The 14,621-nt window shown below is 38.2% G+C and overlaps 2 protein-coding genes and 1 long non-coding RNA gene across 3 annotated transcripts in view; 1 reads left to right on the forward strand and 2 right to left on the reverse strand.

Moving 5' to 3' along the window:
- The window catches only part of LOC310893588, a 74,408-nt gene extending 73,985 nt beyond the window's left edge, over positions 1 to 423 (reverse strand). Inside the window, exon 1 of the long non-coding RNA XR_014579111.1 lies at positions 284 to 423. This is a non-coding gene — a long non-coding RNA (uncharacterized lncRNA). The remainder of the gene's footprint in view (positions 1 to 283) is intronic.
- On the forward strand, positions 80 to 5,791 carry RMP24 (ribonuclease MRP subunit p24). The gene is made up of 5 exons (XM_083822777.1): positions 80 to 410; positions 550 to 572; positions 806 to 1,005; positions 4,151 to 4,359; positions 4,778 to 5,791. Exons 1-5 carry the CDS (start codon positions 97 to 99, stop codon positions 4,929 to 4,931), a joined length of 900 nt encoding a protein of 299 aa, XP_083678903.1. The 5' UTR covers positions 80 to 96; the 3' UTR covers positions 4,932 to 5,791.
- Positions 5,792 to 7,899: 2,108 nt separating this feature from the next.
- The window catches only part of RPRD1A (regulation of nuclear pre-mRNA domain containing 1A), a 43,001-nt gene continuing 36,279 nt past the window's right edge, over positions 7,900 to 14,621 (reverse strand). The window contains exon 7 of the mRNA XM_083822773.1: positions 7,900 to 12,553. Coding sequence (XP_083678899.1) covers positions 12,404 to 12,553 — 150 coding nt within the window. The 3' untranslated portion in view covers positions 7,900 to 12,403. The remainder of the gene's footprint in view (positions 12,554 to 14,621) is intronic.

Genomic DNA, 14,621 nt, shown 5'->3' on the forward strand with positions numbered 1-14,621 from the left:
TTATTTCCCCTCAGGTAAAGTTCCCTTTCCCACAGAGGAACTCTGAGGCGCCAAGGCGCGGGCGGCTGCCCCCGCCGCCTCCCCTCAGCGGCCCCAATGGCCGCCGCTGCCCCAGCGGCTCTCCGGGCGGCTGCCGCCCAGCCGTGCCGACACCCCGGCGGCAACGGGGCCGCCCCGCCGCCGGTGTCCCGGGGCTCAGCGCCGAGGGAGAGGCACCGGGTCCCGTCAGAGCCCGGAACCATGGCGCTGAGCGCGGGGAGCCACCCCCTGCGCACACACTCACACAGAGAGGCAGGCACAGCCCTTCCGGCGGGGCGGGCGCTGATCGCCATGGGGCCGCACGGGCGCTTCTTGGAGGAGGCGGCCAGGGAGATGGCGGCCGCCTGCCCGGGACAGGCGCGGTTCCTGCTGTGAGCGGGGACACGGGAGAGACGGCCTGGGTCGGGGGGGGGGAACGAAGGGAGGAGGGCAGAGAGAAGGGGGAAGGAATGGGGCGGGGGGCTCCGCCCGCGGTGACTTAGTGCCCCTCTGTTTTCTCTCCCCCTGCAGGTGGACGCTGGCCAGGCGCCGAGGCGAGTGAGGAGAGCCCGGGGCAGGGCGCCCGGCGTGGTGTTGTGGCTGCATCTGAACCACACGAGTCAAAACATTGATAATGCTAACGTAGAACCATGCTTTGTAACGCTTATCTATAGATTATGGTTACTTAAGTTTTACTCTTTTGCCTATACATCGTTATTTCATCTAAGTTTTACTCTTTTGCCCGTAGATCATGATTATTGAAGTTTTACTCTCTATTAACCCATAGATGATGAATTTGGGAAAGAGAGGATATGTCCTCACTGCTTCCAGTTCCTGCTTCCCGTTAGCCGCCGGGTGCGTCTCAAGCCAAAGATGAAGGTGACTCCGCAGATAGAGAAGATTCTCAAGCGAGAGGCAAAGAGTTACAAGCTCAACATGAGACAGACAAAGCTTTTGAAAAAGTACAGGGACTCCAAAAGTGTTCTGGTAAGGGTATTCACTTTGGACTGCCAAATATTAGATGTTTCCCTGAAGCCTTTCATTGTCATAAAAAAAAAAAAAAAAAGGATACAGCAATCTTTCTTTTAGAAGTGGAGCTCACTCCTGCATGTGTCTTTTTTTCATGAGAATATAGTTCTTTTTTCCTTTTGCTATAACTTTTACTTACATTTACAATCAAAAATTTTAGAATCTACCTTCTGCAATAAAGAGATGAAGAGTGCAATTTCAAGAACAGACATCTTTTATTTTTGCCTCTCTCCCACCTTCCTCCGCCTCTCCACCCCCGCCAAAAAAAAACCTTCACGTCAGAGGAAACAGCTCCGCTCTTACTGTGATCTGTTTAGCACCAATCTGGGTAAACTGCAGATGTCTGAGATCTTGCTGAAAATTAAGTCATTTCTTCCTGCCAGGAAGCTCCAGCATTTCCACTGTCAACTACTGTATCATTTGCATAGCTTTGCAAAAGTGGCAGGAGTGGCAGATTTTTGCCTGCCTTTTTTTTTTTTTTCCTATTTATGTGAACGTGGTAAAACCACAGGCAACTCTATTACATGTAAAGCTTTAATGCAATAGTGTAGATCCTAATAATCCATTTGAGTTTGTAGAAATCCATTGCTAAGAATCCCCCAAAATATACCTAAGAAAAACATTCCATTGACTGAAGTCAGGCTGTTTTTGCCAGTGTGCGTAGCTTCATGTTTACTGCCTTTGTTTCAGCTCTGAAGAAGGGCTTGAGTGACTGATGGATTGTCAAGGGTTTTTTTGTGTTTTTTTTTTTTTTTGTTTTACTAGCCATCTACAAAAGTTTTTGCTCAATGCACAAGTTTTTCTTCATTTACCTCAGCAGACCATCACGACTACAGCAGATTATTGTTACCTTCTGAACACATTGAATTTTTTATGTTTGGCTGAGTATTATTGTTTATAGGTCTTTCAAAACTAAACCACTTCTGAAATTTAAACAAGCTAATGTTGCTCTTGAGGCTTTAGTTCTTTTTTCCTAGAATTACTGAAGAATATAAGATTTAATGCTGTGAAGAACAATAGCATATGTTTAATCTAGTGTTGCAAAGGCATGCAGTACTATTAAAACAGGTTCTGTAAATGGATGTCTTAAAAGTGAGACAACACTGTACTGTGCCCAGCAGTTCCTGGTACTCTTGGCATTTTCTCAGATGAGAGCCTGCACATTTGGGAGGTAAAATTTGCTCAGCCAAAAATTAATAAGGAGTCAGTAACACAAACTAAGCAAATACTGTAGATGTTATCAGACCTCAGGGGAAAAAAGAAAAAAGGCACTCCAGATGAGCATTCAAGGCATTACCCTTTCCAAATTCTGGATCATAAATGACCAGCAAAAAAGAGCAAGATAAAGGCTATCTGGGAAGCTGGATGCTTTGCTTTATTTTTCTGCTGTAGTATCACAAACGTTTAGTGTGCATTAAGAACTGTCTCTTTTGACGATTGGTGAACAGTATCCTGGAGAATTATGACGGGCACTTAGTTTTGTAGCTAGAGAGATTCTTAGGATGTGTTGTGCATTTATATGAGTCATTTAAGATTCAGTTTAAAATAGGGCCAGTTTAAACTCTGGATAATACTCTAATCTTGGGATGTAGTTACAGTTTGCTGCACTTGTGTTCTGTTCAGTTCTGTTTGCATTTGTGCTGTGGATTATGATTTAAATACTTCTGGTATTAAGTATTTAAAATACTGGCAGGAACTGTCAGCTTTCAAAATTAGCAATGTAGATCCCTGTAAGCTAATAAATGAGCTTTGTGAAAATGAGAATTCAAGTGTGGTTGAGAATTAAACTAAGGAACAGCAATATGACAGGTGGTGCCTGTGATGCCTTTCTGGAGTGAACTGTGTATACAGTCCAGGGAGCGAAAACTAGCAGTGCACTGCTATGTTTACTCCACTGATTCCTGCATTGTAAAGCATTGACCTCCATTTATATTCTGTGGAGTGCTAAACGGTCATGTGGTGCTGTGTTTTTTCCCCATCTGATTTTCAGAAGAGCTAAAAATACATCAATACCTGGGCTGCGTCAGTTAATGATCTCTCTCTCTTTTCGTTTGTTAGTCTGACAAAATAATGTCTAGACATAGTCAAAACACCTGAAAGCACTTCATTTAAGCAGTTTTAAATTGAACTCTTTCTAAGCACTCTGAATTTAGGTAAATTTATGCACTTTGAAATAAATGATGTGCTATAGATGTTTTCAAAACCCCTCGGACTTCTTTGTGACATTCTTCCAAGTATGCTTTTTAACCAGAAACATCATGTAACTATGTTTTTCAGTCAGTGTAATTGTGTGCCTCAAAACTTGTCTGACTGTATTATTCCCGTGTGTCTTAATAAGAGTAGTTGCCATGGCAGTAAGGGATATTAGGAGTATCTGACAGTCTCTGTGCCTCTCCCATGTTACCTGTTGTGCTTCACCTCTGTTACGTACTGTGCTGCTGGAGGTTCCCTGCAGACCAGTAAAGTAAACAGACAAGTAGAAGATAGAACTTCCTCAGTATTGTAGTAAATATTTTAGTGCTATTAAAAAGCCCCTTCTTTGTTCACTAAGACTCGCTGTTACTAGTTATGGATGGGTATTTCTTGAGAGTTTGGAAATTTATATATTTATCTCAAGACTCTGAAAATTTGTAGTATAACTTCACTGGGGTTGGCGTATACTTTATGATTTTTAATCACTTTGTATGTCACATTTTTTAGCAAAATATGAATACCACTACTATATATTCACAAATACCATACATCCAGTTCAGGTGCTGTTTCATCTTCTGGTTTTGACAGGGTTGTTTTCTGTATTTCAGTGAACTATATTAAAGGCAGGGTTAAGGGTCTCCTGAAATCAGTTGCTAGGACTGGAGTCATTTCTAGATAAATCCACGGGATGTGTTTGGCTTAAGAAGCCTGAAATAAAAACACTAGGTGTAAAGTAAATACTGCTTTTTAAAATCTCTGTGTTTCTCTTAGGCAAATATTTAACCCATATTAATAGAGAGTTTGGATAATTCTTGGAATAGAATGGTTTAGATAATTCTTACAATGGCTTTAAAAAATAAAAGGGGAAGGACTGATAGAGTGGTTGATAATTTCTTTATTCTCTCCATAGCTGATTACTTGCACCTCATGCAACAAAACAACAAGACGTTATGGTAAAAGCAGGGATTTTCTGGCTACCAAGGCACAAAATTCTGGCACTCCAACTATTAAATCTAGCCTGAGGACACCAGATGTAAAAACTCAGTCTGCAAAAAAAATGACACCTGTAAGCTGCAATAGGCTGGGATCCAAAGGGAACACTCCCTCATCTCTTCCCAGGTATCTGTTTCTCTCCTATTTAAAGAGGCACTGGACTGAGTAGAGCATAATGGATCTTGTTGGGAAGGGGAGGCGTGCTGATTGCAAATCAGTCACTTAATAAACTTGTAATTGATAACCAAGTGTTTTTCCTTAGTGGACTGGTTAAGGAGATCCATTTTGACTTCCCAGCTTTTAAAAGATTCCAATGAAATGTGACCGTGTGCCAAGAATGCACAATAATGTTTTTGTCATTAATGTGAAATATATAGCTTAAAATTTGCATAAAAAAATTATACTTCCAACTGCTCACCTGTATATGAAAACATACTATTTACATTTAAAATTTTTGCTTAAATTACATGTGTCCACTTTCATAGTTAGTTGATATTAATTACGATTTCTCGCCTTTAAGATATTTGAGTCTTTTGTTTTTCAGAACGCAAGCATCCGGACAGGTGACAAGGAGTTCCGGTTCCAAGACTCCCCGAAACTCCAAGTTTCACTTTTCTAAACTAAAACGGATGCTCAACCTAGAAGAAAAAGAGAAAAGCCAGAAGGCAGATTTGAAAACCTTCTTGACTTTACTTTAATTATTCACTGTTTCTAAGTAACAATGATTACAGCAATAAGTACTGTTCTGATTTTGGTAAATAAACACAACTGGTGATTTCGTTAAAACTCAAGCTAACAGCGTGTACCTGGTGTAAGAGTAGACCATACATTTAAGAATCCAGCTCTCTAAGAAGACTGATTGTCCACAGGAGGGAAATGAGGAAATAATCTAATGTGCTTGGGAATCTGGAATGTGTCTTGCAGTCACTGGTGGCCCAAGAATTAAATTAGGATCTGTCCTTTGTGGAAGCTGATAATACTGGATTCATCCGTCGTCCAGTAGGACCAACAGATAAGTTGGCAGACCAGGAGTGGGGGCAGAATAGAGTTTAGTGTGGTTTCCTCCACTTGCCCCACTATTTCTAAGGTAACGTGTAACAACAGAATTCAGAAGATCTCAAAGATCTCAGCCCTATTTCCCAAATTTAAAACGAAGATGCTTTCACCAGCACCGTCTGCAGGTACAATATTTTCAAGGGTCTAATGTACTGTCCAGGAGTGTCACTGTCTTTTGACATGTATGGTAATTTAAGTGTATTACACAGCCTTTATGAAGGCTCCAGAATAACTTAACCTTGTAGACAGCACTCACATACAAAGAAAGATAAAACAGTTTATCACCAGATTAAGTATCTTCATTTTCTAATGAATGTTCCCTGTGATTTGGACTCATCCCAGGATAACACAGAGGGGAGATAGGACAGCAGAAAGTTGCTATTCAGGATTGGGTTTATGCTCTGCGTGTAGTCTGCAGTGAAAGTCCTGAAAATCATGCATATGGTTTCCCCTCTGAAAAGACAATCTACCAGTAAAAAACATTTACATTCTTGGCCTTAAAGCTCTGTGTTTTCCTTTTTTTTAACTTTTTTTTTCTTTTAATAAATAGCATATTCAGAGTATTTTAATAAGCATGTTCAGCTTCAGTGAGCACCATTTAGGAAACAGGACCAGCAAGTTGACAGACTTAAAAACAATTGGAGGCAGGAGAGAATAGTTTGTTGCAATGTCTGGCAAATGTGGCAAAGGCCAGCATGTAACCTTTTTGTATTTCCTATACACTCACACAACAGTTTTCAAAGGTTCGCCAGTTGGTTTCTTACATACGTGTACAACCTAATCAAGTGTCATTCTTGGATCAAAATGTGAACCTTGGAGTTAAACCATTTTGATGTAGAACTTTGTATTAAGTCATCTGTTATTACTATGTTTATGATCTAGTCCTGTGTAAAAATACTGTCATCTTGTTGATGGAAAACTCTTATTATAAAAAAAAAATTTGTAAAACAGATTTTAGAATAAATTTTTTATATTTAAAGAGTGCACATTAGGTAATATACTGTTCTGCTTCCTGTGAGGCTCATGCCAAAACAGCTTGGATATCTATATGCTAGTGCAAGATGCACCAACGTAAATGTTTTAGGTCAAATCAGGAGTATGGTTTTGAAGCTTACCTCCCCAACTGCCCCTTTTTACTGTGCTTTTTATGCAACACTGAGTAGTCTCAGAGTATGTCAATGACATTTCATTTGGATAAAACAACAGATTATGGATAAAAGCGAAGTAGACATGCTCTATGAGCACAACTGATGTGGTCCAGCCACTAATGGGTTATCTGTCCATAAACCCACGAGTTAATCTGAAGTTCACATGCCCCAAAAAGGGTGTTGTGGATGGCAGGCACTGAGCTTCAGGTATTTTGTATGCCACATGTAACTCTGTTGCAATATGGTATTTGTTAATGCTCCAGACCACATCTTCTTCTGTGTAGACTGACAACAGGAGTTGTCAGAAAAGTTCAGATGCTTTCTTATAAAGGATCACTGTCGTAAGACATTAAACTTATGTTACCATGGGGAAAAGTAAGGAATCAGTATGTGCCATTCCTTGTTTTACAAATATACTTCAAAATGCCAGGCAGAAATAGCTTTGATATTTTTTTATCACCTGAAAATGAATGTTGCTTTTATGTTTTTCTTAAGCCTCTAAGAGTAAATATATTTATTTATTTATTTATTTTCTGTGTCTGGACTACATGCATATGTGTGTGTGTTTATGTATACACATAAACACATCAGCTGTGTATATATACATATATAGACACATATACATACATCTGATGCAGGCTTTGGAGTAGATTACGTTCCTGTACTTGACAAGACACTGAAGGCACTGAAGGCTTTGCTGGCTGCAACAGACTGTTACTGAGCCCCCCTGCCAAACACCTGCCATGCAGCGTTACTCATTTACATGTAAAGAGCTAGAACATCTCTCTTTGTCAAGAGGAAAAGGCACTGATACCAGTGAGACCAGAATTTTACCAAGATTTTGTAAAGCAAAACCAAGAAGTTTCACTATTAGGCACACGCCCCTGAGTACAAGTATTTAATTACGGATTTAGAGTTATTATTTCCCAGCTCATATAATTCTACTTATGCAATTATACTGCATTATCTTTGATACTAATAGGATGATAACACCACGCTGAAAATGTTACAAAAAGCAGCTTAATATAACCACCTCAGTGAAAGCTTATTTATTCTGAAACCACTTTAAGACATTTTCACATTTTTGTATATTGGGAACCTGAGACTGGAACAGTACAAACGGTACCTCACACCCAACCCTTCCTCCCTCCCAAAGCGACAAAAAACTTGTCCAAACCAGATGGTAAGATGGTATATCAGCAATATTTCTTTTTTTTTTTTTGAATTACAGCTTTAGAGATATGACCCAGACTTCTTAATGCACTGCTTCCTTATTGAAAAATTTCAGTTTATTGTACAAAATACAAATACAGAGAGTAACAAACTTCGAAATCACTATTGATCATTTCCTCAGCATCACCCTGTGATTTTGGTTTCCTCTTAGGTATAGGGAGCAGCTTACATTAAGACCAATGCACAAAATGAGATTGAATATGCAAGCAATAAACAGTGATTTCAAAGATGTTTTTACAACGTTTTATTCTATTAAATATGAAAGAGCATACATACAGGTGTTATTTTAAGGACATAAATTACACAAGGATTACACAATCGGTCAGAAGAGCACAATAATGAAACATCTTTACATTTCAAACTTTTCTCGTTAGCTTTTAACAAATGAGTCTATTTCTGTTGCAAACAAGTAACAAGAGTGCTATTGAACTTTTGCAAATTCCCACAAAAACATCATGCTTAGTAGGATACTTTAAATGTTGTAAAGATGAAATCAGAATTAGGTTTCTAAATAACACGATGGAAGAGATTTACTACTTAATCAAGATAAATGACACCCTGAAATAGGAGCCGAGACAAAATTGGTCATTCATTAAAATGAAAAAAAAAAAAAAATCCACTCCAGACAGTACATTTGAATCTGCTTTCTTTACTTGTAGGAATACTCAGTGTGATTATATGCATGAGCAATAATCAGAACTGGCCCTAAATATTTATAAATGTAACAGTCACGTTTCAGACGTGATGGTTTCCAATTTCACTAATCTTTCCACAGCAGAAAAGCCAGGAATCAGTTTGTTCACGTTTCAAAATCCAGCTCTTGTGTAGAGGGCCAATCAAGCCTATGCGTGATCTCCATGTTCATCTGTGCAGGGAACTACTGCATCCCAAGTATGTATTTTGGGTAATCACTAAATTACCAGACTGAGCAGCCACTGGCTCGGGAGAGGAATATTAGCCTGTCAAAAATACTAAAACAATGTCTTTTTAAACTTCAGGAAAAGAGGAATGTAATTTTATTATAGTGAAAGCTCTCAGTTTGACATTCAGAAAACTACTCAGATAAAATACATATTAAGCATGTAGTCTGGGTTGTGTTCCTAGGGATTAGCTGAGGTGCTTCAATGTATTACTACAAACATTACCTGAGTGAGACAGACAAACTAATGTTACTGCAGTGTACACTTTAATTTTCAAAAGGAGCAATGAAACACAATTTCTAAGAACGGCTATTTTTGTAACTAAGGGCTTCACGTTTATTTTTAGAACTGGAGAATTGGGGTAATGTTCTGGGTAGTTTTCAAAACATTTTGCAAAAATACAGCTTGATCCTACAGCCCCCAGAGTATACAAGCAGTCCCAGTGACCTCCAAGGTAAGCATTCTCATATGGCAAAGAGCTGCAGGATTGTCTTTGCCTTTTTTTTTTTTTCTTCAAAGAATGCTCACTAAAAGTGCAATACAGTGAAGCAAATAATCTGATTATTATGCTTTTATTATTAGCTGCAAAATGTTCAGATACTATTTATGCATTTTGTAAGGTGGGCATTCTGGTTTGGGTACAGTCAGACAATGTTAGAGGAGACGGGCAGGGTACACGCACACATTTCCCCAGTGTTGCAACACCCCAAAGCAGTTCTGTTGTATCATCCCAGCTACAGGTAATCACTGTACTGCTCAGAGTTTCACACTCTGATTTCTATTTTGACAAGCATTGACATTTGTTTTGCTTCTCATTTCCACTCGGACATTTTCTCCCCCTTTTAGCTTCCAGGCACTCACTCTTTCCCCACCCAGACTCTCTTCTTCCTGAGATGTCAGACGTATATGCAATAAGCTTTGGAACCTGAGAATTTGGAGGTATCTTTTGATACTACAGGGCTGCATTTTTATCGTACCTTGTTATCTCTTGCTATACTACTACAGCTACAATATAAATCTTCTAACTAGTTGATACATGATGCCTTTCCCATAGAAATAATAAAAAAAAAAAATGTACCACTCAGCCACTAATATATAACACTTGCTATAAGAGTGGCATTTCCCTTCAGCAAGTCCTTTTTTTCCAAACAAATTTTGAGGGACAATTTCCAAAAACCCAACTATGAAATACTCCTTGAAGTAAACAATTATCACAATAAAGAAAAAATACATCCAGAAAATAACACTCTCTCAAAATTAAAACTTATATACACCAAGAAAATGTTGAGATTTTTCCTCATTCTTTCATTAGTTCTACATTATCTGTAGATAAGCAACATTATGACAAAGATAATGGTATGAATAGGAAAAACAAGCCTAGTGAAGTAAGTGCATCTTTTTTAATTCTCTTGAGAGATCAAGGAAACTCAGCACTCAACTTTATTTTTAAAATTGTTCTTAATTAAGGTAGCAAAAGGCTATTTAAGCTTAATACATTCCCTAAAGTTTTGAGTATCCATGACTTAGATCCTTCAATGGACTCTAAGCAAGCCATGCCACTGCACTTAGAATCACCTCTGGGTAACAAATTAAGAAATCCCTGAATGGGATTCAACAATAAATGCACTATTTATCTTTCTTGTTTTATGATTTGTTTTATAGTTCTTAATGGATTGCACTGTTATAATATTTATAACTAATTTGATGCTGTTCTTTAGCAAAGCTGAACTTTAGCTGCAGCAGTAATGCACACACATGTATTTCTAAATTTACTAGCTGAGTTTTAACATATTAGAACAGAAATATTTAACATGTAAACTGTATCTGGATGTTCATTTTCTTAGCATAAATGCGAGAAGAAAAGATGGCAATAAGTGTTATTTATTTTTACATATTAGATCTGAACTAAAGAAACACTCCTCTGAATTAATTATAGTTAACTTACAAATTTTAGACAGACAGTGAGCTCAGGTAAGCTATTTTCAGCATTCCTACCTGTCAGTCAGAATTTTTGATGACATTAATATTCTACATTGCATACTATGGAATGCTAGGTCAAAGCTTGTACTTCTTTTTTTCCCTCTACTTAACTGAGGTCTAATTCATGTTTTCTGTGGGAAAAGCTGGGATGCTTACATGTAAGTGTAACTATTTTAAAGAGACAGTTTTCTTCACATAGAATACAGCAAGTATTCTAGGGATTGCCCCTGTAGAAGTCAAACACAAGTGACAAATTACTATCTAGCTTCAACAATTTCACTCCAGAACTATTCTGAATCTATACTTGTTTTTGAAAACAAGTATAGATTATTTTTAAAAGTTTGCTTTCATGTGAAAAGGAGTGTTAGACCCGTAACCTCTGAACTTAACTGATGCAAAACAATGTCTGACAAGTGCAAACCCATGAACAAAATGCTATCATTAAATACTCAGATGATCCATCCAACTCAAAACACTTGCTGACTAGGTTTTTAAGGTCATCTAAATGCCAAAGGGTACAGGTAGACATTTTTTAATCGCTCCTCAACAACTGAGTGCCTAATTCCAATTGACTGAAAAGCCTCAACTTTCCGGCAATCCTCTAGGTGCCTGTCTATACCTTTAGGTTTTCAAGTGAAATTAAAAGCTGGTGCATAGTATAGAAACAAGGAATTTTTACAGGTTTGGCTACCTTTAAACAAATATCACATTCGTGCCATGCAAAGTGTTGTTCAAAAAAACAAACAAACACTCGGCAATAATTTTCCATGGTTTAACTTATACACAGTCCTGAACTGTCTCCTCCTTTCCTCGTGAGAAAAGAGCATCAAGATCTAGAAATGTTTGCTGGAGCTAGGGGGCTGGAAGCCTATACTGGCCTCTGGGGTTTCTCAGTGGAGGGGGGTGGCTTGACTCAAAGCTTCTATAGAGTTTACAATCTGGCCGAACCATGCTACTGCATGTATAGATTGTATATCGGGTTGTCAGATTTAGTAATGGACATTTAACAATTGGGATCGTTTAGAGAATGACCTTTCAATTTAATTAAAGCTGTAAAATGGCTTTGCATTTCTGGGATTAACCTTTTTAGATGGAGATGGCTGTTCCAGAAAAGGATTAGAGTACAAATGAATGGTCCCTCAATTTAGAAACTAAGCAGCTGCAAGAAGAAAAGTTCCAATTTTGAAGCCTAATTAAAGTGGTCAATTGTATAGTTTCTTACACTGACTTTTAAATTATACTAACATATTGCAACATTTCGAGTCATTCAAAGATGTAGTCAGTGTAACATGATTTATGTTTTCCAATACAAAATTGGTTTCTAACATTTACTTCAAAATAAACCACCTGACTTGCTTTGACATTGGGTATTTTAAATGTAATGGACAGCAGGATTACTTTGAACTTTGCGTTAAATAGTTTTAACTTTCTTGCAAACATAAACTTGTGATTTCCATGTTTCACTCCCTCACTAGCAACTGAAATGTCTCGAGTTAGAAGTATACTTTGATTACATGTTGATCTACATTAAATATAGGGTACATAGGAAAAATCTTGTTTTTTACAGTGCACCCAACCAAAATCTGTACAAAAGATAACTACCCATTCTTTAATGTATTAGATGCAGACACTTTTTATAAATGTACCCTTATGTTCACTCACCAATAAAATAGTAAACAAATCAACTTTTTAACCATTTTTTTTATAAATTATTAGAGTATTTTACTGACACTCTCCAACAATATACAAAAATAATACTACAAGAGTACCAATCAGTCTGACCTACCCCTCATTTCACAGAAAAGTAGAGGTTATGGAAGGGTGTTCTTCTAATCAATCATCACTGTAGATGTCTCCTGCAAACGGTAGGTGTACATGGCTGCCCGTGACGTTGGGAAGTCGAGAGAGATCAGGCAGGTTCTGGATGCGTGACCTGAGTTCTTTCCGCACTTGGGACACTCTGGCGAGCTTGCGTTTGTATTCCTGTAATGGAGAAGGATTCATCATGAGACAAATACCATCCTTTTTTTTTTTTTTTTACTGCACTTAACACTTTCCAAATAAAGCATTCCTTATGCAAGTTAAATTAAATATCCTTACACAAGAGAGAACCCCCAAAATGGATTATTTTGGAGGCAAAGGCATCAGCTCTAGCGTTTTCTCAGCATCTGACTTCAGAAGCATAACTAGAGGATTTTTTTTTTTTTTGCTTTGAGTTGTAAGTATATGACCACTAAGAAGGAGAACAAGCCTAATTAACACAACTCTACATTTCTCCATGCAACCAGTAGAATGGGATTATTTTTAGAAACTTTATTAATGATAATTGATACACATATTCCACTATCACTCACAGAGTAAGGAAGGATAAACTCACTGATATCAAAGAAGTTACTTTCACCTCATACTGATGAAAGAATAAAAAAAAGCACCAAATACCACCTCACCATGTCTGTTGATCAGTCCTACCAAGCTGACCATTCATAAGTATTTTGTATTAAACCCAATGTTAGTGGAGAAAACACAACAAAACAAACAAACAAAAAAACCTCCAACCAACCAACCAACCAGCCACCCACCCACCACAAAAATACTACAATCTCATTCCAGCAGTTAATTCTTGAGTGGTGTTTGAATCAGCCGAATCCTGGCCAAATACATTCTCTGTCCACGAAGAATTGTGAAGCAGCAAATCGGCACCCCTTCATAGGTTCGAACTGTGATGCTAGGCAAACATGCACATTGCCAGCTATATTCTCTCAAGATTTTACTCCAAAATCAGAAACGTGCCTTAAATGAGATTATCAGTTGCTTGACTCCATTAAGCTTCCCTTTTGCTGATAATAAATCATTTCCATAGTAACATCACATTTCTCACATCCAGCATTTTCCATACAAATTTCAGCTGGAACTTGTTGCCTAGTGAATATCAGCTCGATCAATATTACTGACAGTAGGTTTCCTCTCCTCACCAAGGCGCATACTCTCAGAAATTTAGTCTCCCATATACCAGCATTGCCCTCTTCCCCTGGCCAACACCTTTATGGCACAACGCACGCTCTCAGGGAGTCAAAACTTAGTCCTTGTGCCTTCTTAGAAATGGAGACCACTGAGAAGCTCAGGTCAAGGTTTTAGTATTACTACAAGACTAGAGTATATCAAAAATTATATAATAGGGCTTTAGAATTCACTAAAAGCTACAGAGTGTATTTTTTATACAATTTTGGTAATTGTAGAGATTGCATTTCCATGACAATTCTCCCCCTTGGGTAGAAATATTATTCACCTTCTCCAGAGCACCATAATTTTCCTGGCCCTCCCAAAACCACTCTAGAAATCACTGAAGATGATCAGTTTTCATGACTGATGAGCATGTCTGAAAGTGTTTTACAAACATAGGGATTGAGCAGTTTTGAGGTATTTCAAAGCTGATTTTTTTTTCAGAGTTTAATTCCATGTAAAATCATTCTGAAAAGGCCACTTCTGAAAGGGTTTGCTTATATATTTTGAAGGCTGCCAATACAGTCCTGTCATTACCTAAGTAGTCCTTGACTGCTGGAAGGCAGACATCAGAAAATCAACATAAACAATACTTATATGTACAGCCTTTATTCTTCTATCATAATACTGTGCACATGCATATATATCCTTTTTCCCCAACCTATATGCTGAGAGTGTGACTTAGCAATTAAAACAGAAGACTGGGAATGGCGATATCCAGGCTTCACTTCTGATATTGTTGCTGCATTGGAAATGCTGGATGCTGTGCAAGTGAGCAACCATTTACCCACACTGCTGACACTCCTAACTACAGAAATCCTCCTGGAGAACTTCAATTTCACTTTCATTATGTTGATTTTAACACACACTTCAAATTACCCCTATGTAAACAAGGCTAGATTCAAGCTATTTACTTCAGACAGACAAGGACAAGCAGAAGCATGTTGTTTTCTCCTGCCACAGGGAGCATAATTTGCATCGCTGGCTGCCTATGGAGAACCTTACTCCTGGGATATGTGGGCAACTTGGCGTATGGAATTGAATTTACTTT

The sequence above is a fragment of the Anser anser genome (genome assembly GCF_964211835.1).
Source record: "Anser anser genome assembly, chromosome: 2".
Taxonomy (NCBI): Eukaryota; Metazoa; Chordata; class Aves; order Anseriformes; family Anatidae; genus Anser; species Anser anser.